The 22,741-nt window shown below is 38.9% G+C and overlaps 1 protein-coding gene across 8 annotated transcripts in view; it reads left to right on the top strand.

Annotated features, from left to right (window-relative positions):
* NPNT (nephronectin) overlaps positions 1-22,741 on the top strand; it is a 75,847-nt gene that overhangs the window by 30,752 nt on the left and 22,354 nt on the right. For 5 of the 8 annotated variants that reach the window (XM_067735411.1, XM_067735410.1, XM_067735407.1 and 2 more), the window contains 7 exons: positions 1,042-1,134; positions 6,294-6,386; positions 10,754-10,873; positions 12,441-12,560; positions 14,197-14,331; positions 14,676-14,798; positions 16,161-16,538. In XM_067735411.1, coding sequence (XP_067591512.1) covers positions 1,042-1,134; positions 6,294-6,386; positions 10,754-10,873; positions 12,441-12,560; positions 14,197-14,331; positions 14,676-14,798; positions 16,161-16,538 — 1,062 coding nt within the window. The remainder of the gene's footprint in view (positions 1-1,041; positions 1,135-6,293; positions 6,387-10,753; positions 10,874-12,440; positions 12,561-14,196; positions 14,332-14,675; positions 14,799-16,160; positions 16,539-22,741) is intronic. The other 3 variants (XM_067735413.1, XM_067735408.1, XM_067735412.1) reach the window with 2 other exon arrangements.

The raw sequence follows: 22,741 nt of genomic DNA, 5'->3' as shown, positions 1-22,741 counted from the left end.
TTAGTATCTGGTGTAGCACGATACGTATATTTGGTATAGAGTGATTTCTCAATCTGGCACCATCACGTTTTGGGCTGGATAATTTGTTTCTGTCAGGGGTTATCTGAGCATTGTAGGATGTTTAGCAGCATCCCAGTATTCTACCCACTAGATGCCAGTAGCACCCTCTTCCCAGCGTGACAATAAAAAATGTCTCCATTTGTGCTAAATGCCCCATACGCAGCAAAAATACCCCCTGCTGAGAATCGCGGTATAAACGGAATAAATTCTAACCAGTATCTTGGTAGGAATTGGAGACTGTGAAAAGATTTGAGTGATGATGATTTATAGCATTTTGGGGTCTTGAAGGAAGACAGACTCAGTTGATGGAAGACAGGAAATGTAAAATAGAACTTTCTATTTTCTGTGATAGGCTGTAGAAAGTGTATTATAGATTGATGAGCAATTACGATGCAACTTAAGGTTAAGAATGGGCAAAATGACAGAAGTATTCTTAAGTTGAGGTTTCAAAAATATTTAGTTTTAGTTTTTAATTCATTTTGAACCATTTTATTCTTGGAAATACCATTTCCAATAAAATATTATTTAATGGGAAATTTATTTGGAGTTCATACTTAACCGGTCTCTTTGGATTAAGAAGTATGTTTTGAAGCATATTTGAGAAAATGATTTTGAAAGTATGGGTGCAGGTTATTATAAAGGGATAACTATTGACAAACATCAGTTGTGTTTATGCATAGTTTTCCAATTTTTCTTCTATTTGGCTATTTGAGTATTGTCCTCAAGTTTAGCAAAATTTTCAGCCCCAAGTAATACACCACACACACACACACACACACACACACACACACAACACATGTGTGTGAGTCTGTAGTCTAGACAATGTTTACTGCTCCAGTACACAATGATATTGTATATTTCTATTACTCTATTGTAAGTTCTTAGTTTTTTCTTTTATTATAAAACTAGTACATGACGTAGATTCTACTTGGTTGACATGCTCCTGACCTAGAAATAATGCATGATATCCTTTTTTCACAGCTGTGTGCCAGCCACAGTGCAAACACGGTGAATGCATCGGACCAAACAAGTGCAAGTGTCATCCTGGATATGCCGGCAAAACCTGCAATCAAGGTAGGGAAACTGTGACACAAGTAAACAGTCACAAGCCCTCTCTACTCCTGCCTCATATAAAAATTTAAGTTCTCATGCAAACCACTTTTCTATAACTGTTGTCACCAAATATATGAGATGCCATTTTGCTGAAAGACAAAAATATAATAAGGGTAAATCTTTTAAAATCTGTTTAATCAGAGTGCAATTAAAATAATTTTATACTTTTATTCACTATTAATAATGAAAATGGATTTTGAAAAAGAGAATTGCAGCATCAGTAACCTTAGAAGCCTTACATTCTGCTTCTCCTTGTTCTTCCACTAACTAGTTGGGAAGCTTTGGCAAATTGATAGCCTCCTTGGATCTCTGTTAGATGAAAACACTTTAATACTCAGAGTCAGGTAGGAGGTTTGGCTTGAAATTTTGAGGTCCCTTCCAACTCTGAGCTCTTTGATCTTTGTGATTAAATTCCCTTCAACTGTTGACCAGTTTGTAATGTTCCTCTGAGAAGGATTTTGATTAACTTAGCAAGTTATTTTTAATTGGCATCAGATGCTTATAAAAGCAAATCATTATTTAGCCCTCACAGTGCTTGGGTATTTTACATATATTATCTATTTTCATCACTACAATAGCATTAGGAGGTAGAGTGTTATTTATTATAATAAGCTATAAATAATATTTCATTTTTCATTTGAAGAGACATCAGGGATATTCAGTGTCTTGTCCAAGTTCACAAAAGTAGTTGGTAAAAGATCTGCTATGTCAACTTAGAGCAATTGTCTATATAACTTCTGTTCTTTCTACCAGTGTAGTTTTGGATGAAGAAAACGTCATTGGAAATGTGATCCTCTGACGCATGCTGCATTACAAGGCTGACAAGACTTGTCTTTTTCATTAATTTCAACCGAAAACTTTCTACCATTAGGTGTTAAAAAGAAAAATACAGAAATAAAGAAAAGATAGGGTTAGATTTCACTAGAAAGATGCAAGGATAAAAGAGTAAAAATTTTCACCTATTCCTTAAAGTAATATTCCCTAGCATTTTAAAATTATATTTATTTATTTATTTATTTATTTATTTGACTGTGTTGGGTCTTCGTTGCTGTGTGCGGCTTTCTCTAGTAGCAGCGAGCGTGGGCTACTCTTTGTTGCAGTGCGCAGGCTTCTCATTGCAGTGGCTTCTCTTGTGGCGGAGCGCGGGTTCCACGGCACGTGCGCTTCAGTAGTTGTGGCTCATGGGCTTAGTTGTTCCGTGGCATGTGGGATCTTCCCGGACCAGGGATCGAACCTGTGTCCCCTGCATTGGCAGGCGGATTCTTAACTACTGCACCACCAGGGAAGTCCTTTTCCTAGCATTTTAAATGTCAAATGAAAGAGTTATGTAGGGTGTAACTGTCCCATAGATACATAGTTGGCCTCACCTGATACAGAAATAATCTTGTTGAAATACTCTTATTCTTCAGTATCTGATACTCCTTTAAGTGTGTCATGTAAACTCATGATTTACATAGTTTTCACAAGAACTAGGAACACTGAAATTTGAAAGTATATGTAATTGTTCCTGAACCAGATGAAATCCATGTTAGTAAAATGTGACGTGTCCAATGGTAGGACAAGCTGTTTATTCTAAAGTGTGTTCTTTAGTATCAGCTACTTGACTGATAGCTGATATTTTCCGAAGTTTCTTTTCTAATAATATATTTTTTTAACTTGGAATTTACCTAACATACGTGGGTAGTATTTTCAAAATAAGTGGGGTTCTTATTATCTCAGTTCACTCTTTTAAAAACCCATTTGATTTTTCCTCTCCAGTGTAAGTTCTCAAGTAGCAGCATGTTCAGTTCTGATTATTGAGTTGTCGGTGTTCATCTGAGAGTGCCAGCATGCTTCTTTTTTTTAAGTGCTGAACGTAAACCATCAAAGGTTCCCTTAATATGTCAACACCATAAAACTTTGTTGTCCTGATGCCAGGAATGTATACATAGAAGACTTATTAAAAGCAGCCACTGTTGAGATTGCAGAGAAATTCATTTACATTTATTTGCAGGAACTACATCAACTTTAATGTGCTTCAGACACCAAAACTATCATTGGAACATGGATCCATCTCTGGGTATCTCTTATTTTCAGAAAACCAGTTTACCATGTACTTTACCCTGCAATACATACCCATTTCTCTTAAGAAAAATATAATATACTGAGTTGAAATCTTGCCTCCCAAAACTAAATATAGTTAGGGGGAAGAGGATTTTATTAGTGGCAAAATGGGATTTGACACCTGTAAAAATAGTGCTGCCACTGAAGATGTAATTTCAGGTTCAGTCTTGAATATAAAATTCCAGTCCATATTAAACCTATGTGTTTTAATCATCTCTTTCTTTTCCTTCCTTACCATAAAAGCAATTGTGGCAAGTTCTTGATGGGAAGGTTTATGTTCTTTGAGAGCAGGAATCCTTTGTGGGGTCCCTCTGATTTCTAGGTTCCCGAAAACTTTTATCAAAATGATTTGCAGATGATAAGTGCACATTAAATATTTGCTTAGTGACTGTTTCATATAATGGCTTTTGGTTCTGAACACCATAGGAATGGGAAAGAGTTCCATGGAGTTGTCTGGTATAGCTCCTTAGTCTCTGAATCCGTGGACTATCTGTCAGAGTGAGAGAGGCAGCCAGGAGTGAGCCAGGTAAGTGGGAGAGCTGTCCAGAGACCCCCAGAAACGTTATTAGAGCAAATTGTCTGTATCTGCTATATAACAAATTAACTTAGACAGTTTTTTATTCAGACCATACATTTTAATAAAATGGAAAACATGCCTCAGAGATATGGGAAGTCAAATATGTTTCTTTTTTTTTCTTTTTCTTTTTTTAAGCACAGAGGTTTTGGCGGGGGTGTTGTTTGTTTGTTTTGGGTTTTTTTGTTTGTTTGTTATTTTTTGGCCGGGCCACGAGGCATATGGGATCTTAGTTCCCCGACTAGGGATCAAACCTGTGCCCCCTGCAGTGGAAGCGTGGGGTCTTAACCAATGGACAGTCAGGGAAGTCCCTAGTTTCTTTTTTCTTGAGGAGAGAAATGTTAAGAAGAGGTATACTTGAAATAGTTAATTTCCACAGAACTGGAAATTAACATTTGATTAAAAGTAGGTTTTGGTATAAGGCAAAAATTATATCTGCTAAAAATTGTGTTGCGAGCTGTGTGCTTTAGGAACTCACCCCCTGGGAACTTGCTTGGCTGAGTGAACAGCTTGAGTAGATGAGTGCTTTCAGAGCTGCCTGGGGAGCAGCAGGGATAGCAGGGCAGGCCCACTGTGGAACAGGCTTAAGTTAGCAGACTGGTTACAAGATTAGTGTGAATCTGCTGGTGGTGACTTTTGCTTGCCTCTGAGTTACTCTCCGGATTTGCCATAGCCAGATCATGTATCAAATCATGGCCTTGGACTGACCATATTCTGTAAGGCACAAGGTACCTTTCGTGGTAGATGAAATTCTAACCTGAACTCTGGCAAGATTTGCTTTTTCCCACCTTACTTTCTCTGGTAATTTTTTTTTAAATAAATTTATTTATTTTATTTATTTTTATTTTTGGCTGCTTTGGGCCTTCGTTGCTGTACGCGGGCTTTCCCTGGTTGCGGCGAGCGGGGGCTACTCTTCATTGCGGTGCTCAGGCTTCTCATTTCAGTGGCTTCTCTTATTGCGGAGCACGGGCTCTAGGGGCGTGGGCTTCAGTAGTTGTGGCTTGTGAGCTCTAGAGCACAGGCCCAGTAGTTGTGATGCACAGGCTTAGTTGCTCCGCGGCATGTAGGATCTTCCCAGGCCAGGGCTCGAACCCATGTCCTCTGCACTGGCAGGCAGATTCTTAACCACTGCGCCACCAGGGAAGCCCTCTGGTAATTTTAATTCATTCAGATTTCCCCCCTCCTTGAGTCTCTGTACCCATATAAATCTCCTCAGCTAAAAAGGGATACTATTATAGATAATAACCTTTTTCATAACTTTCCCATTAGAGAATAATTTGGGGCATGTCATATACCATATCATTGCATATTTTCGGGAATGAAAGATATTCTTTTGAATTTACAGCATGCTTTATAATAATTTCAGAAGAAACAATTTATAAATATCAGTTATTAATGTTTTGACATGGTTTATGTTTCACGTGTTGAATTCCTTACCCCAAGGAAAGAATCGGTATCTTATAGCACAGAACCAGACGGTAAACTTTGGTGAGCTAGTTAAGCCTCAGTTGATTGCTTTCCTTAGCACAATAGTCGAAGTGCTTTAACCCTAATATTAAGGGAGTTTCTTAAGGCCTTAGCGTTTGAATGATATGTGGTTTCAACCCCAGGAACCAATGTTCATTTAATTTGGAAGTTTAACTGGCTGTTAATAATATGAAGTCTTGAAACAGGATGGGATTGCCTTTTGACTCTACTTTGGGTCTCACCCATCTTATAATATTTTGGTTAGGTAATAATGGCCAAAGTTACCATTTTTTGCAGAAAGCATCTTATGTGTATTCTTCTCTTTTTTTTCCAGCCCCAGATATCTCAGTCCTGTCCGTCTTTGCATGGGGTGTCTTATGTATATTCTAATTAAATGTGACCTAAATGTGACATAGTTCTTACACTTGATTTAAAACATCCATGATCTATTGTGTTATTTACTTAAATGAGATCTTTATGCAAACCATAAATTTATGCATAATTCTGGAGTGTTTTAAACTATTGGACAACATAATAATATAGGAAAAGATTTTAAATTGGTCCTATAAGACCTAGGTGTACCTAAACAGAGCAGGTTGATAATAATCAGTTTTTACATAATCTGTTTTTCTGAGTTTTCTGTCTGTGTTGATGACTAAAATCATCTTTTGAAAAAGGACCATCTCCTTTCTGGTGCTTAAAAAAATCGATATGAGGATGTACGTGGATGTTAACTTATAATGTTTGTGTGTTCTTGGGACACAAAATAGCAGTGATAAATTTTAAGGAACAGAAATTAAAATTAAAAAAGAGAAACCAGAAGAACTAGAAACTAATTTTTGTAAAGTATCTAAAGCATTCTTTTTGAACTCCACCAACTTTATGTAATTGTTTAATATACACTTATAAAGATTTTTAGGGCTAAAAATGACATCAGTTCAAAGTTGACTCTTATTACCTTCTTCCTGGTGTGAAGACGAACACTTGTACCCAACTCCTCTTGACCAAGGCAGTGAACAGCCTCTTTCACAACCCCTGGATCATCAAGCCACAAGTTTACCTTCAAGGGGTGAGCGTGCATTATCTCAGGTGGTCTGCTCCTCCCACCTGCACGGCTTCCTGCAGTGCTGTCACTTCTTGCCAATGTTCTGAAGACTCACCCCCGGAGTACCTAGTCCTCCACATTCCTGAGCATGTGAAGCAAGTATCAGGAATTGTCACCTGGTGCTGATTCTCTGTGCTCTACAATGCCTGGAGCCTCTGCTATTCTTTCCCTGCCTCAAGTATCCGTTGCTTTTCTTCTTCTTCTCCGGGTTTCAAAATGTTTTCTAAAAAATCAGATAACAAAATAACTTCTGTTTTCCTGTGTAGGTGAAGTCAGGAATTCCAAAGCACCTGAGATTGGGGTTTTGATGACTTTCGCTAAATAGATTTTAGAAGCGCTCAAGTCCTCTTCCCCATGACCACATTTGGGGTGTAGAGTTTTTAGGTCACTTGGAAATCAAACCATACATTAGCTTCCTTCTTTTGGTGAACATTTTGTGATACTAGAAAGCCTGAGTTCTGGTTCTAGCACGGCGCTGAAGTAGCTCAATGATTGAGAGCAAGTCTTAGCAAACCAGTTCGTAATAGAAGGAGAGTAACTCCTGCTCTCTTCACCTACAGGACTGGTGTGAGAATAGAAACACCAGAAGTATTAATGTCTTCATTAGGCTGGAAGATTTTGTAGAAAAATTAGGTGGCAGTATGACTCTACAGTATTTCTAAAAGACTTTATTCCTCACTCACTCATACATTTAGGAACTTAGAATGACTGAATTAAACTCATTTAAATTATTAATTACTGTTTCTGCTCATAGGGAGCTTGATGCATTTGGATCAAGAAATTAGGGCAATGGGATGAATTTCAGAATCATTGAAATTTTTTTTTCTTTTAAAAAATTTTTTATGGAAGTATATAATTAAAAATTTAAAGAGTAAAAGTTATGGCAGTTGACATATTGAGATCTGTTTGCCTGTGACCTCCACTTGAGTCAGATAAAAGTAAAAGCTTAGACTTCTGAGACATTGCACAGTTTAAGCCTCAAAGGGAAAAAAATGGTCTAAATTACATTGAATGAATGAAAGATTATTTTCCTTAAAAATCCATTGGGCTATCATACTCAATTAATCTCTTCCAGATTTTCAAGCACTTTTCAGTGTCTGCATGCTAATAAAATTTCTGATTCTTTTTTCTTCCTGAAGTGTAATTATAATGCTGCGCAGCTTGCAGTTTTTGTTCTGAACCAGCCCCTTCCCCTTCTCCCCCAACCCAAGCTCCTGAATTCACCAACTTGCTAAAATATGCTCCTGACTGGAATAGATGCTCTTTAAGAATTGTATATACAACAGTTTAAGCATTTGAATATAAGTGGTTTAATTGTAAAGTTCTGTCCTTGATGTAAGATAGGTACATGATAGAATTCATTAGTTTTGTTTGTTTGTTTTTTTGCGGTACACAGGCCTCTCACTGTTGTGGCCTCTCCCGTTGCGGAGCACAGGCTCCGGACGCGCAGGCTCAGCGGCCATGGCTCATGGGCACAGCCGCTCTGCGGCGTGTGGGATCTTCCCGGACCAGGGCATGAACCTGTGTCCCCTGCATCGGCAGGTGGACTCTCAACCACTGCGCCACGAGGGAAGCCCAAATTCATTAGTTTTTTATCATAGATTTTCCTTATAGGGTATGTTACATCACAAACTTCTAGAAAAAAGAGCAAGATTTAAGTAAATTTAAAATAAAGGCACTAAAGTTTTCTTCCTACGTTCTCTTATCAACTTTTAAGATTGATTTGAGAAAGTGAGATCAAGAGTAATTGTTCTCTACATTTTGCTTATTATTATAGGAGCATTTACTATAAATTGGAAGTGTCATTTTTGAATTTCTGACTTAATCTGATAGTAATAAAACTGTCACTAGGTCTATAATCCAAGACATTTTGGAAGCAGCAAGTATTAACTCAATTTTATAAGGCATTTGGTCAGTAAGAAAATAAGGTATAATAATCATAGACTAGAAACCCTGAATATTGAGGAAAAAGTTCATCACCAGGACACCAGATGCTTTTAATCTTTTGAAGCTTCCTGCTTTAGCAAAGTTCTGATATTTGGTAAAAATTGATCATTGTTGATTATTATGGAATCCTATTTCATCGTTTCTGCAGTGGTTTTGTAAGGGTCAGTGGGAAGTTTTTAGGAGACACATGCGTGTGGTCAGTGGCAATGGTAGCAGTCACGGGGGACATCGACAGCAGCCAGCTAACTATTAGGGAGTGTCATCCAGCCCGTCACCGATGGTTAGAGCACAACTTTCTCAAATTGCTTTCAGCCTATCTGGATACTTACGTGTCAGTTTATTAATAGTAAAATAGCCAACAAGCATTCTACATTTGCCCACTGAATGCTGCCTGTTTATTTCCTTTTCCATATTATTTCATAGGTGATTCTCAGGTTGGTTTGGGTCTTTTTATTGGAATTATGACATCTTATCGATTTTACATTTCCTTTCAGTTTCATGATTCTTAACCCCAAAGTGCTTTTGCGTATGGGAAGGGAAAGATAAATTTGGATTGAAGACCACCAGCAACCCCAGTCTGGATCATAAAGACTCTCATAGCCATCGTAAGGGGCCCTTTATCAGCCAAGACTGGAGTGGCCTCAGCTTTAGTTCATGGCCATAGCGTCTGAAGAAATTTCCATCAGCGTAAATACACCTTGTATGGGAGCTGCCTGGAGCTATAAATATCTAACCAGTTCCCATCAGGAACTCACGGAAGTTTCTGGGGCTTGTTAAGAATAAACTTAAGGGTTCTTAATGGACACATTTTATATCCATCAGTATCCTACCCTTGAGGTACAGGATTCAGTCTTACTCTGTTATTCGTTGTACTATTCTGTTATATTTCTACTTAAGTACAAAAGAATATTTAAAACACAAAGCCTTTCTCTAACAATATATTTAGATTTAAATACTGTTTACTATAATGTCAATCAGGGATTTTTCAAAGCCAGATGTGAATCTGCAGGGACATATTAGGCATGATAATTAACTCCTCTTAGAACATGAGAAAAGATTCCCTGACTCTAATTTTTAATAAATATTAAAATACAAGGTAGAAGAATATGAGAAGTGAAGTGAATACCCTTGACTGGACAAGAGAGTATGACGTTTAAAATTAAAGAAAGCATAGGAGATGATGAAGGCGTCTGGTTTATTTATGTAACCTCCGCAGGCTTCACCCAGCTGCAGATCTGCTTACAGTTGTGTGAAGGTTAGAAAAAAGGCCAAGTTGGCAAGATTTAAATTTGGTTAGATTTGAAAACAACTTGCGACTAGATATATCCTTATTTCTGATTTGACGATATGGATTAGTAGATAATTAAATTATGCTAATCAGGTACTTATGCTGGCCGTGCAGACAAAATAAACACGTCATTTCTTCTTAATGAAGTCTGTATTTTGGACATTACTGTTTCAGTGTATATTTGTCATTATGAGATTTATTTTCACTTGAGGCAGTGTTCAACTTGAGTTGGAAAATTCTCAAGTGAAGTTTATTTACTCACTTCATATTGATATTTAAACCCATACACCTGAAATACATAATGATAATCTATTATATATTATCCACTAGTATTTCTTTATGCCCTTCCTAACTGCAGAATGAATGAAACTATGATGTTGGAGGGTCTTTTTTTTTTTTAAGTTTATTTTGTGACTCAAATGCTTTACTAAAGTAGGAGACTGACATTTCTTCTTCAATCTGAGATCAATATACACTTTATAAGATTGAACAAGAGGAACCTCAGTATTGATCACTCTAATTCAATGAGCTTCTATCCTCTGAAAAAAGAGCTTTTCTTTGGGAAGGTCAAAGCAGTCTAGTGTTAAAAATCCATGTACTTTCTGTAAACTAAGATAGGCTCACACAGTATGTTCTTTAAACAGAGACAGGAAGAAATTGAAATAGGAAGATCACATTGTCAGGAGTGAATCTAGTAGTATCACCCAGATATTTTGAGGTTCTGGAGTCAGAAAGATGGTTTGTGCTCTGCTCTTTCTAGGGAGGATAAGCCACGTGTCTGTGAGGGGAATCTTCCCAACTGTCCTTTGTAAACAGAGATCACATGCACTACATTACTTAAGCTTCAGAAATTCACACGGCCTTCCATTATTATAAGGCTTTCGGTCACCTCTGATAGGAAACTCCTGGTGGCCCCCAGTGTAACCAGCATTAAAACGAAGACACTGTGAACAGACTCTGTCTCTTATGTAAATGGCTGGTTACTATAGCTTGACTGACTCCTCTTCTTCATTCTTCGGAATAGAGAAGCATTTTCAGTGGTTTGCTTTAATGTTGAGGCTTTGTCAAATTTCTGCTTCAACCCCATTCTTTTCAGATTTAAACGAGTGTGGCCTGAAGCCGCGGCCCTGCAAGCACAGGTGCATGAACACTTACGGCAGCTACAAGTGCTACTGTCTCAACGGATACATGCTTATGCCGGATGGATCCTGCTCAAGTATGTCAAGAATCTTAACTGCTTTGGGCTTGACTTCATGCTGTGCTCTGGGAGTGTGTGAAAAGTGGCCTCCTAGCCCTCCTCCTAAACAGGATGTGAGCACGTGTTTGTATGTGTGCCTAAGGAATGGAAAATCAAAATAAGAGTTGCCCATTGTAGATGTCTAACATTCTTTTGTCAGGGGTGCCAATGTTAAATTGATTCGGAAATGGTCTTTAGAACAAGACTCACAAAACTAATGTATTTTCTAACGTTTTTCCTAGCACTTATCTGCTTGTCTTCTATCTGGGCATAGAACTATTCCATGTAGAAAAAGAACATTGGTGACCATTTGAGGGCTATTGTGCTCTTGGTAAGGATGGACACTAAATTATTTGCTGGTAGAGAATCCATCCAGCCTGGTGATTGAGTATAAACCGTCCATAAGTACCTCCTCACTTCATTTTTTTTTTTTTTTTTTTTTTTGCGGTACACGGGCCTCTCACTGTTGTGGCCTCTCCCGTTGCGGAGCACAGGCTCCGGACGCGCAGGCTCAGCGGCCACGGCTCACGGGCCCAGCCGCTCTGCGGCATGTGGGATCTTCCCGGGCCGGGGCACGAACCCGTGTCCGCTGCATCGGCAGGCGGACTCTCAACCACTGTGCCGCCAGGGAAGCCCCTCACTTCATTTTTACATTTCTTTATAGTAGTCTGAAGACTAAGTTTTTTCCTTAAAAAAAAAACCTACTTCAAATTTTAAAAAATGATTATAATAACATAAAAGTAGATTTCATGTGTGTCTTTGTAAGAAAGAAATGGATGGTGTTTCCTACTATCATTTTGATGTGTTTATAAAACAGACAATGGCCTGAAATTCTCTGCAGGCTGAACATTGAATTGAGATTGTGGTTCTATGATATCCAACAATTGATGACTTGATTTTTAATTTTACTGAACTGTCAGTTAAATTGGTTAATTATCAATCAGTTAATTATCAGTTGTCTCTCCCTAACTGGGTTGCATTTTATAAAATAAAAAAGGTTAGCTAATTTTATTTATCATTGCATATTTAGCATGGAACTTTTTGCAATAAGGTGAGTTCATGTTTATTAACATGTGACAGTGATGCTAGAATCCTCTAACATTGTACAACTCAGTGGGAAATCTGCTGTGCCTGGAGAAGTTTAATGGATGGTTGAGACAGTTACTTGGATGCCTTAGTTAAGACCAGCACTTAACATGAGTAATCTGGAAAAATACCTCAATGCTCCAATTTCCTTGGCCACTGGAAAAGCTTCCAGATAATCTCTCTGAGATAAAGTTTTACATTTGTCTGCTATTTCTTCAAATACATTAAAGGTCTTCCCCAGATGCTAACAGAGCTGGTTCCCTTCTTAATTATCCCTGAGGGAAGAAGGTCTTTGTGTTCTTCCTCCTATTTTTGACTTTCTTTAGACTGTTGGAGAACTAAGCCCTTTTCATCTGCATTGTTGATTCAGTGTCACTGATTTCAGGACAAGTAGAAAACATAGTTATATTAGGTACAGAGTATGCCCTCTGCCTCTCTCGGACAGTCACTGTCTTTCCAGGTGCCCTGACGTGCTCCATGGCAAACTGTCAGTATGGCTGTGATGTTGTCAAAGGACAAATTCGGTGCCAGTGCCCCTCTCCTGGCTTACGGCTGGCTCCTGATGGGAGGACCTGTGTGGGTGAGTTGTAAAATCAAGCATCTCTATCAGCAGTCTCTCTAGGGTAAGGAAGAAAGTGAAATGTGATGGCAGGAAGGAAAAAGGGCAGTTACTTAACATCAGGTAATTAGCTATCCTTTAGACAATATCAGATGTCTCAGAAGGGGACCTCTCTCTGTGAAAAGACCGTGAAACTTTGTTTCCAAAAAAAAATGAGGGACAGGAGGAAGCTTCAGGCAGAGGAAACCACACGTGCAAAGGCATCGAAGTTTAGAGGGAGCATAATATTCAGGGAACAAGAAGAGCTCAGTATTTCTAGGACGTAAGAGGCAATGAGTATTGAAGCTGAGCTGGTAGACAGGGCTAGACTGTATGTATTGCACTAAAGGGTTAGGTTTTTTTTTTCCCCCCTGTAAATTAGGAAGGCAGTAAAAGATTGTGGTTAAGAGTCTGGGCTTTGATTTTAAACCTGGCTCTGCCATAGACTTGATATGTAACCTTAGGTAAGAGGCTTCCTTTCTTGGCGCTTCAGTCTTCTCATCTTTAAAATGGGAGTAATGTCCTTGTGAGGATTGAATGAGATCATGAACGCAAAGAGCTTAGCACGGTACCTCACATGTAGTAAGCACTGAATGAATGGAGGTATTTGGGGGCTCAAGAGATATTTACTGAGTATTTTCTATATACCAGGCACTGTGCTAAGTGCTAGGATATAGAGTAATGGACAAAGCAGACAAGATATCAGTCCTCTGGAAGAGGCAGAAAAGAAAGAAATATTCAGTAAAATTACAAACAATGCCAAGTGTTAATATGAATAACTAAGGGAGTAAAAAACAAAAAGGATCTATTTTAGAAAATAATGGTCAAGGAAAGCCCTGAAGTTAGACATGGACCATTGGCCACAGGAAGAATCAGCCAAGCTGGTGAACACGTTGCAGAGCACTGCAGTGAAAGAGAGGTTGGTCTGTTTGAGGTTCTGAAGGAAAGAAAACCATATCCTTAAGTACAGAGTATGGGGTGGGGGGTGGCTTGAGATACAGCCAGTGAGGTGGGTGAGGACTGTTTATTACAAGGTCGTCAAAGACGTGATGAGGAATGAGGAATGAATTCAGAAAGCAAGTAGAAACAGTTGAGAGTTTTGAGCATGGGAACAATCCCTTCTTATGTCTTAATAAAATCATTTGTTGACAGTTGAGTGGGAATGCTTTGGAGAGGCTAAGATTGGCAGGGAAAAGGCCAGTTTGGAGGCTCTTGGAATAGTCTATCCTGGGAGATGGTGGCTTGGGCTAGGGTAAAGGCAGTGGGTGAAGAGCAGAGTAAATGAGTTCAAAGAATTTGTGAGAGGTAGAATCAGCTGAGGTTAAGGGAAATATGGTTGTCAAGGATGACTCATGTTTCTAGTTGAAGCAACTGGGGGGGGGATACAGGTGCAGTACATGCTGAGATACGGTACAAGAGGAGGACGGCTTGGCTTGGAAGGATGAGTTGAAATTTGGAGATATGGGATTTATGTTGCCTGTCAGGGCAACCAGCTGGATAACATTTATGATGAGCCACTACGTGCGCACAACCATTTGCAGATAGTAGTGTATTTTAAAAGCTCCTCCGTCTGAACGTGCTGTTGCCCTTCCTAAGACGCATTGGCTTATGTTTCTAGACATTGATGAATGTGCTACTGGAAGAGCCTCCTGCCCTAGATACAGGCAGTGTGTCAACACTTTTGGGAGTTACATCTGCAAATGTCATAAAGGCTTCGACCTCATGTACATTGGAGGCAAATACCAATGTCACGGTAATGAACCCCAGCCCTTGCTTTGTGTTGTTTTTTCCTGTAGAGCGGAAAGGTCTCTTAATTATGGTGATGACTGGGATGTCAAGGGCAGGGGAGGGTACTGGCATTAAATTAAACAAACAGAAGTGAAACTCAAACACTAGCAGTTCTGGGCGCACACTACTTTATTTCTTCTCTTTATCTGCCAATTTTATGTGAACCTTCACATTGCAAAAAAAAAAATTTTATTTGAAACTGTGTATTTTTGGTGTCATCATATTTATCATAAAATAATCATATTTCTTTTATGTGTAACCATATTTATCTCCCAAATAAACCTCCTCTTTTCCTACTTCCTGATGCAGATATAGATGAATGCTCCCTTGGTCAGTATCAATGCAGCACCTTTGCTCGATGTTACAACGTACACGGGTCCTACAAGTGTAAATGTAAAGACGGATACCAGGGCGACGGACTGAATTGTGTTTGTGAGTCATGCTTGTCTCCCAGCTCCAAATTCCAGCAGGAAGTACAAGATTACACAAAGGCCATTACTAGGAAAGATAAGGAACAAGATTAATTATCAAACGAATATCACTTTTCATATCTAGTAATACTAGTCCGTGATTGCCACAAACAATAAAATCACTTGCTCAGTAATTGTTAAAAATTAAAGACTCAGTAATACATTCTAATCTTAAAAGCATTCAGTTCCTTGACTAAACTCTCTCAGTAGCTTCTCCTTAGCTGGTACGAAATTATAGAGCCCTCCTTGAGAATTTGATTTTAAATGTATGTTTGTCATTAACATTAGATTATAATGGTGGGATAATCTGAATATATTCTTTCCTCTGTTTTATGCCTCCAATTCTGCTCTTAAAAAATCATTTCCATATTTATTTTCTCTACGTTCAGAACTGTTTTGCTTTTTAAATTTTTATAAGCTCTATTTGTAGTATGGCTATGTATGTCAGTAGATAAACATTAAAAAAGTACCCTCCAAGATGAAAGTTTCACAAACCAAAGGCCACAATTTAGCATACATTTCATGCAACGATAGATCATTTTTTAAATTTCTGGAGTAAAATATTTACTGAAAATCATGGGGCATAAAATCATGAGGATTAAAGGATTTTTGAAGGGTCATGTAGTTATACTCCCAGTCTGGAATATATGCTTACAAGAAGATTAAATATTAATTCCTTTCGGTGAATACAATCAAGGACAGAGTTTCCACAGGTGATCTTGGTGACCTCTGAAATTTTTTTTTAAAAAGCAATTGTATAAATTAGTAAAGGGGAAGGAGAACCAAATATAGAACAGTGAGTAGAACATTTAATGTCAATGGATTTGTGTGAATTTAATTTATATGAAGTGTGGAAGAGAAAACTATTAGTCTTCAGACAATTCTAAACATGATTTTATAATATACACATACCATGGAGACACTTAACATAGACTCTAAATATACATTTCTCATATTTAAAAATTTTTAAATATCTCTGCATTTAAAAATCTCATTGATTCTTCTCTCTTTCCACTTTACAAATACTTAAAACATTTTATGTTTCAGATGATACATTTCATTACAGAAAAACAATATAATTTTTGTGTATATCCACCAAATAGATATATGTGTGTATGAATATATATGTGTATATATTACATATACACACACATACTAAGTTTTTTTGGAAAACAGCCTGACTTAACAGTAGGGGAATATTCTCAATGTGAAAAGTAAACCAGTTGGCATGAGGTATTTTGATGTGTTTGTTTTTTGCAATTTGATATTTTACTTCTTAAGGTGAGAGGGTTGTACACTAATTTAAATACATTTACTGTTTTAGATATTCCAAAAGTCATGATTGAACCTTCAGGTCCAATTCATGTACCAAAGGAAAATGGTACCATTTCAAGGGGCGATGGAGGACACAGTAATTGGATCCCTGATGTCAGAAGTACTAGGTGGCCTCTGAAGACACCCTATGTACCTGCTGTCATTACCAGCAGGCCCACCTCTGAGCCAACAGCAAGACCTGCCCTGAAGCCAGCGCCACAGCCTGCCCCACCCACAGAACTCAGAACACCTCCACCAGCAGCAGCCCCAGGAGGACCAACCACCAGCCTGACAAGTGTAGCACCAGTTGCCACTGTGTCTCCAAGAAGGATTACAGTTGACAACAGGATACAGACAGAGCCTCAGAAACCCCGAGGAGATGTGTTCAGTGAGTCATAAACGTTACCACATTTTTTTGAGGGTTTTTTCCCCAGTTTTATTGAGATGTAATTGACATACAGCACCGTATACGTTTGTGGTTTGGCTTATCCGTATCATGAAATGATTACCACAGTATGTTTAGTTAACATCCATCATTTCACGTAGATACAAAATAGAAGAAAAAGGAAAACACATTTTTTTTCTTTGGTGTGGGAACTCTTAGGACTTACTGTCTTAACAACTTCCATATAAGTTATACAGCAGCTATAACTATAGTCGTTGTTGTGTATATTGTTGTATGCTACATCCCTGGTACTAGTGTATCTTATAACTGGATTTGTACCTTTTGACCACCTTCATCCTGTTTTCCCTTCCCACCTCTAGTAACCACAAATCTGATCCCTTTTTCTATGAGTTTGTTTTCTTTTAACAGTCCACATGTAAGTGAGGTCATGTACAGTATTTGCCTTTCTCTGTCAGATTTATTTCACTTAGCATTCTATCCTCAAGGTCCATCCGTGTTGTCTCAGATGGCAGGATCTTCTCATTGTTACGGCTCACTAATATTACACTGTAGATATGTTTATATATACCACAATTTCTTCATTCATCTGTCAGTGGACACTTAGGTTGTTTCCATGTCTTGGCTATTGTAAATAATGCTGTGAACGAAGAGGTGCAGATATCTCTTACGCATAGTGTTTTTATTTCCTTTGGATATATTCCCAGAACTAGGATTGCTGGATCATATGGTAGTTCTGTTTTCAGTTTTTTGTGGAACCTCCATACTGTTTTCCATAGTGGCTGCACCGGCTTAAAATCCCACCAACAGCGCATCAGGGTTCCCTTATCTCCACACCCTCACCCACTTGTTATCTCTTGTCCTTTTGGTAAACAGCCATTCTAACAGGTATGAGGTGATATTTCATTGTGGTTTTGATTTGCATTCCCTAATAATTAATGATGCTGAGCATCTTTTCATGTATCTGTTGGCCATTTAGTGTATCTTCTTTGGACAAATGCCTGTTCAGGTCCTTTGCCCACTTTTTAACTGGATTATTGGATTTTTTGCTATTAAGTGGTATGAGTTCCCTATATATTTTAGATGTTAACCCCTTGCCAGATACATGATTGGCAAACATTTTTTCCCATTCCATAGGTTGTCTTTTCGTTTTGTTGATGGTTTCTTTTGCTGTGCAGAAGCTTTTTAGTTTGACGTCATCCCACTTATGATTTTATTGCTTGTACTTTAGGTGTCATATCAAAAAATCATTGCCAAGACCCATGTCAAGGAGCTTTCTTCCTACGTTTTCTTCTAGGAGTTTTGTGGTTCCAGGTCTTATGTTCAAGTCTTTAATTCATTTCGAGCTAATTTTTGTGAGTGGTGTAAGTTTAGGGTCTAGATTCATTCTTTTGCATGTGGCTATCCAATTTTTCCAGCACCATGTGTATGAAGAGACTGAATTTTCTCCCTTGAGTATTCTTGGCTCCCTTGTCAAATATTATTTGACCGCATGTGCTTAGGTTTATTTCTGGGCTCTTGATTTTGTTCCATTGGTCTATGTGTCTGTTTTTATGCCAGTACAATACTCTTTGATGACTATATCTTTTTAGTATAGCTTGAAATCAGGAAGTGTGATGCCTACCACCTTGTTCTTCTTTCTCAGGATTGCTTTGGCTATTTGGGGTCTTTTGTGTTAGCACATTTTTAATAAGCTTTTTATGATGGCATTTCAACCACAGGCCATGGCTTGAATAAGAATAAAACTCATAGATACAAAGTGTAAGTTATATATCCCTATTGTGAAATATTGTAAAGAGCTATATAGAAGCCAGTCAGTTGGGCAAATAAGAATGTGAATAGAAATGGAAGGAGTATCACAAAGTTATATAGTAGATCACAGCTTCTATCCAGTATGAGAATTCTAACATATTCATATTTACTTGAAAACTCTTAGAGATGGGGAGCTTAATATAGCACGTGCCATGTAACTTTTAATCTGAGTGTTCATTCATTCAATCAGTAAACATTTTTAGTGTGTTTTAGAATGCCAGGCCCTATATTAGGCATTGGGCTTACAAAGGTAAAACAGAAAACCTTATAGTCTGGTGGAAAAGACAGTTGCCCTGAAGATAACTGTGGTACTGTGTTAGTGGGAGAGATTTGTGTGGGACATTATGGGGGTAGAGAGAAAGGGTGCCTAACCCATCTTTGGCCAGGGACAGTTTGGGGAGTGGGGAGGCTTCTTGAGTGAAATGGGGCAAAGGGGATGAAAAAAGGGAGGCATTATAGTTCACGGGGACCACACAACAGAGGCACAAGTGTAGGAAGCAGCACAGCATGTGCAATAAACTGCCAACAAACTGGCAGTTTGAGCCAAGGATTGATGAGAAAAACTGGACAGCTACCCCTTGTATTTACTGTAAGCTGTTGGTTAAATCTAAACTGGAGCTAGGTTGGATTTAAAGATTCCAGATTTTTAATGGGTGACTGGGTACCACCAATGGTGATAGAGGCTATAGGTAAAGGAGAAGTTCTGAAGGAGGAAGAGGTTGTTCCCTTATTACCAGAATAAAATTTGTAATTTTTCGACCTCTTTCTGAGCCTTTTAATGTGTTCTCTTTTTAAAAGTTTCTCTTGCTTCCCATTATTCCTCTCTATACCAACACACATACGAATTAAAAATAACATTGAAGGGCTTCCCTGGTGGTGCAGTGGTTGAGAGTCCGCCTGCTGATGCAGGGAACGCGGGTTCGTGCCCCGGTCCGGGAGGATCCCACATGCCGCGGAGCGGCTGGGCCCGTGAGCCATGGCCGCTGAGCCTGCGCGTCCGGAGCCTGTGCTCCGCAACGGGAGAGGCCACAACAGTGAGAGGCCCGCGTACCACAAAAAATAAATAAATAAATAAATAACGTTGAAGTTCACCAACAGAATTTAGCAGGATGAAACTGGGGAGACACGGAGTTCCGATGATGTTTGAGAGCACTTGTTCTAAGAGAGTGTGATCTTAAAGACATGCCCTGGGAAAGAAGTACCTTGATTCCATGCCAAGGCTGTTGCATGCCACAGATAGCATTGCTGCCTCTGGATATTCCTGCCAAAAATTAAATTCCGCCCTCATTTCATCTTCAGCCCTAGCTGCTGGTTCATGTCAGCATGGATGAGGATTATTTTGGACACTTCTTAATTTGCTGTCTGGAGACTTTAGCATATATTCCAAATAAGAGAGTGGTTCTGTTCTTAATTCAGAACAAATAACTAGTATTTATTCATTGTGAAAACAGAAAGGAACCTTAGCACTATTTTAGTTCAACACCATTTATTCATTGACTGTTTTCTTCATTTCTGGCATAATAATTTCTTAAGCCATCCTTGTTCTCCACTGGTCTGAGTAGACTTTGGCTCTCCTCATTCCATGAATTTTCAGGTGATGTTAATTACAGCCACTGTTGAGCAGTCTCCAAATAGCCCCATACTTCAGTTGTGTTTTTCTTTACATTGAAAGATATATATATGTTTAATGGAAGAGGTTGTTAAACAGAACTTTCCTCTGTGATGTGTATGTGTGTGTGTGTGTGTGTGTGTGTGTGTGTGTGTGTGTGTGTGTAGGTATGTATTGTCCCCCAAGAAAAGACTATAAAGATATTCTAACAGGAAATCAAGGAAGAAAAACAATTATACCACAAGTACATCTCTAGCCCAGACTTCTCCCCAAACTCTAGACTTGTATATCACCTGCCTGTTTAACTGCTCTAGTTGGATGAAGATACATGTCTCAAGCTCAACTTGTCTAATCATTCCTGATCGTCACCCCAAACACATTCTACCCACAGCTTTTCCCGCCCCAGGAGATAGCACCTCCATCCTACCAATTGCTAAGGCCAAAAAACTTGGAGTCATTTTAAATTACTTTTTATACCCACATTGAAGCTGTATGGAAATCCTGTCAGCCCTGGCTTCAAATTATATCTGAAGTGTGCCTACTGCTCACCATCGCCAGGGCTACCAGTCTGGCCCAGGCCATACTTCCCCCTGGTGTACAGGTCCAAAATCCTTTTTCCAGATACGTAATAGAGCATTTTTTTAGATTTTAGAAAAGTAATAAGGCGCATTTGCTGTATAGCACACACTGAAGCATATTAATGTTTCTACAGGGAAACATGAATATTTACACTAATTTGGCTACTAAAGCCATTTAAGTTAGGTTAAGTGAAGGTTAGATTTGCCACCTAATGAGTTTATGGAAGCAGCTTTTGGATTTGAGAATGACGGGTGAGGACCCGCGGATCTGTACTGAGGTAGCCTTTCAGCTGGTCTGCCTGCTCCCACCCTTGTCCCTCTGCTGTCTCTCCTTAACCCAGCAGCCAGAGTCATCTTTTAAAACTTAAACGAGATGTCATTGTTCAAAGCTCTGCATTAGCACCCACTTCCTTCAGTGAGAACAGAAGCCCTCCCGGCGGCTTCCAAAGTCCTCAGATCACATCTCCTAGCACTCTTCCCCTCATTCACTTCACTCCAGCCTCCTCGCTGTTCCTCCAGCTTCTCCCATCTTAGGATTTTTGCTCCAGCCCTTTCCTCTTTCTGGAACACTCTTCCTCCGGCTATCAGCTTGTCTCACCTTCTCACCTCTTCATGCACATCTCAACTTGCCAGTGAGGCCAGTCTGACCCCCCCTCTTCAATACTGTGACCTCTGCAGCCACTGCCAGCACACGTGATCTCACAACTCTCTACTGTTTTTAAAAATAGCATTTATCACCTTCTATATACTATCTTGTTTACTTATTTATAATGTCTCTTTTTGTCTCTTCTGACTAGAATATAAGCTTTTTGAGGGGCAGGGGTCTTTCTCGGTTTTGCTCATTGGTATATCTCAAGAACCTAGAATAATGCCTGGCACATAATCAGCAATTGAATACTATTTGTGGGACATAGAAATGAATGATTAGATCAATCACTCTTGACATTTTAAAATAAAAATTATCATCAGGTAATCAATTTCCATACACAAGCTAGTTTAGTAATGCATTAAATCTATATTTAAGAAATAAAAAATATTCTTTCCTGATTGTGACTTATTTTTATAATATGGGGAGGTTTTTAATTGTGCTTCCACCATCTTTCTCTCTCTCTCTCTCCCTTTCCTCCCTTCGTTTTTGGAGATTGATATTCTATTCAGTGGATTATTAAATCTGAAAAGTTAAAGTTAGTGAGAAGGAAAACGATGATAATGTTTCAAAGTATATATTTCCTAGCTCCTGAAACTAGCTCAAATAATTTTTCTATTACACTTTTATTATTTATTTTATTTATTTTTGGCCGCGCTGGGTCTTCATTGCTGTGAGCGGGCTTTCTCTAGTTGCAGCGAGCGGGGGCTACTCTTCGTTGTGGTGCGCGGGCTTCTCATTGTGGTGGCTTCTCTTGTCGCGGAGCATGGGCTCTAGGAACACGGGCTTCAGTAGTCATGGCGTGCGGGCTCAGTAGTTGTGGCGCACAGGCTCTAGAGCACAGGCTCAGTAGACGTGGCGCATGGGCTTAGTTGCTCCGCAGCACGTGGGATCTTCCCAGACCAGGGCTCAAACCCGTGTTCCCTGCATTGCAGGCAGATTCTTAACCACTGCACCACCAGGGAAGTCCCAGGAGCATTTAAATAATACATGATTAAGGAAATGACTTTTTATGTATGATATGAAATATTAAACATGTGTTTTAAAAATAATTTTAACTTGAGGAACCCTAGGTTTTTCAGATTGTGTGAACAGAATTATAACCAGATGTATTTTCAGGGCTAGTTCTATAGGTGTGATTTGAGCAACACTAAAGTTACCTGATATAGCATGAAATTCTTGTTCCTTCACTAATGGGACAGACCAGTGCTTCTTAAAGTGTGTTTCATAGAACATTAGTTCTCTGGAATAGTATGCAAGTGTATGCCTAAAAAAGTTCCGAGGTCAAATAAATTTAAGAGACCCTTGGTTTAGCCACTTAAATAGGTTTGTTAAGTGTGGGACTTTTCAATATGCTAATGGTCACTGTGAATCTCTTGGAGAGGTATATAATGTGCATCATTTCCTGAGTGGATTTAACTGGGTTTATTTAACTGTTGGGATTAGAGTTTATTATAACCCACTTCAGGTCAGGCTGGGCTGAACTAAGAATTACAGGGACCATGCTCCACAAATCGAATAGCCTTCTACCACTGGCTCTCAT

The sequence above is a fragment of the Pseudorca crassidens genome, chromosome 4 (assembly GCF_039906515.1).
Source record: "Pseudorca crassidens isolate mPseCra1 chromosome 4, mPseCra1.hap1, whole genome shotgun sequence".
Classification (NCBI taxonomy): Eukaryota; Metazoa; Chordata; class Mammalia; order Artiodactyla; family Delphinidae; genus Pseudorca; species Pseudorca crassidens.
This window is presented reverse-complemented; position numbering and strand designations above follow the sequence as displayed.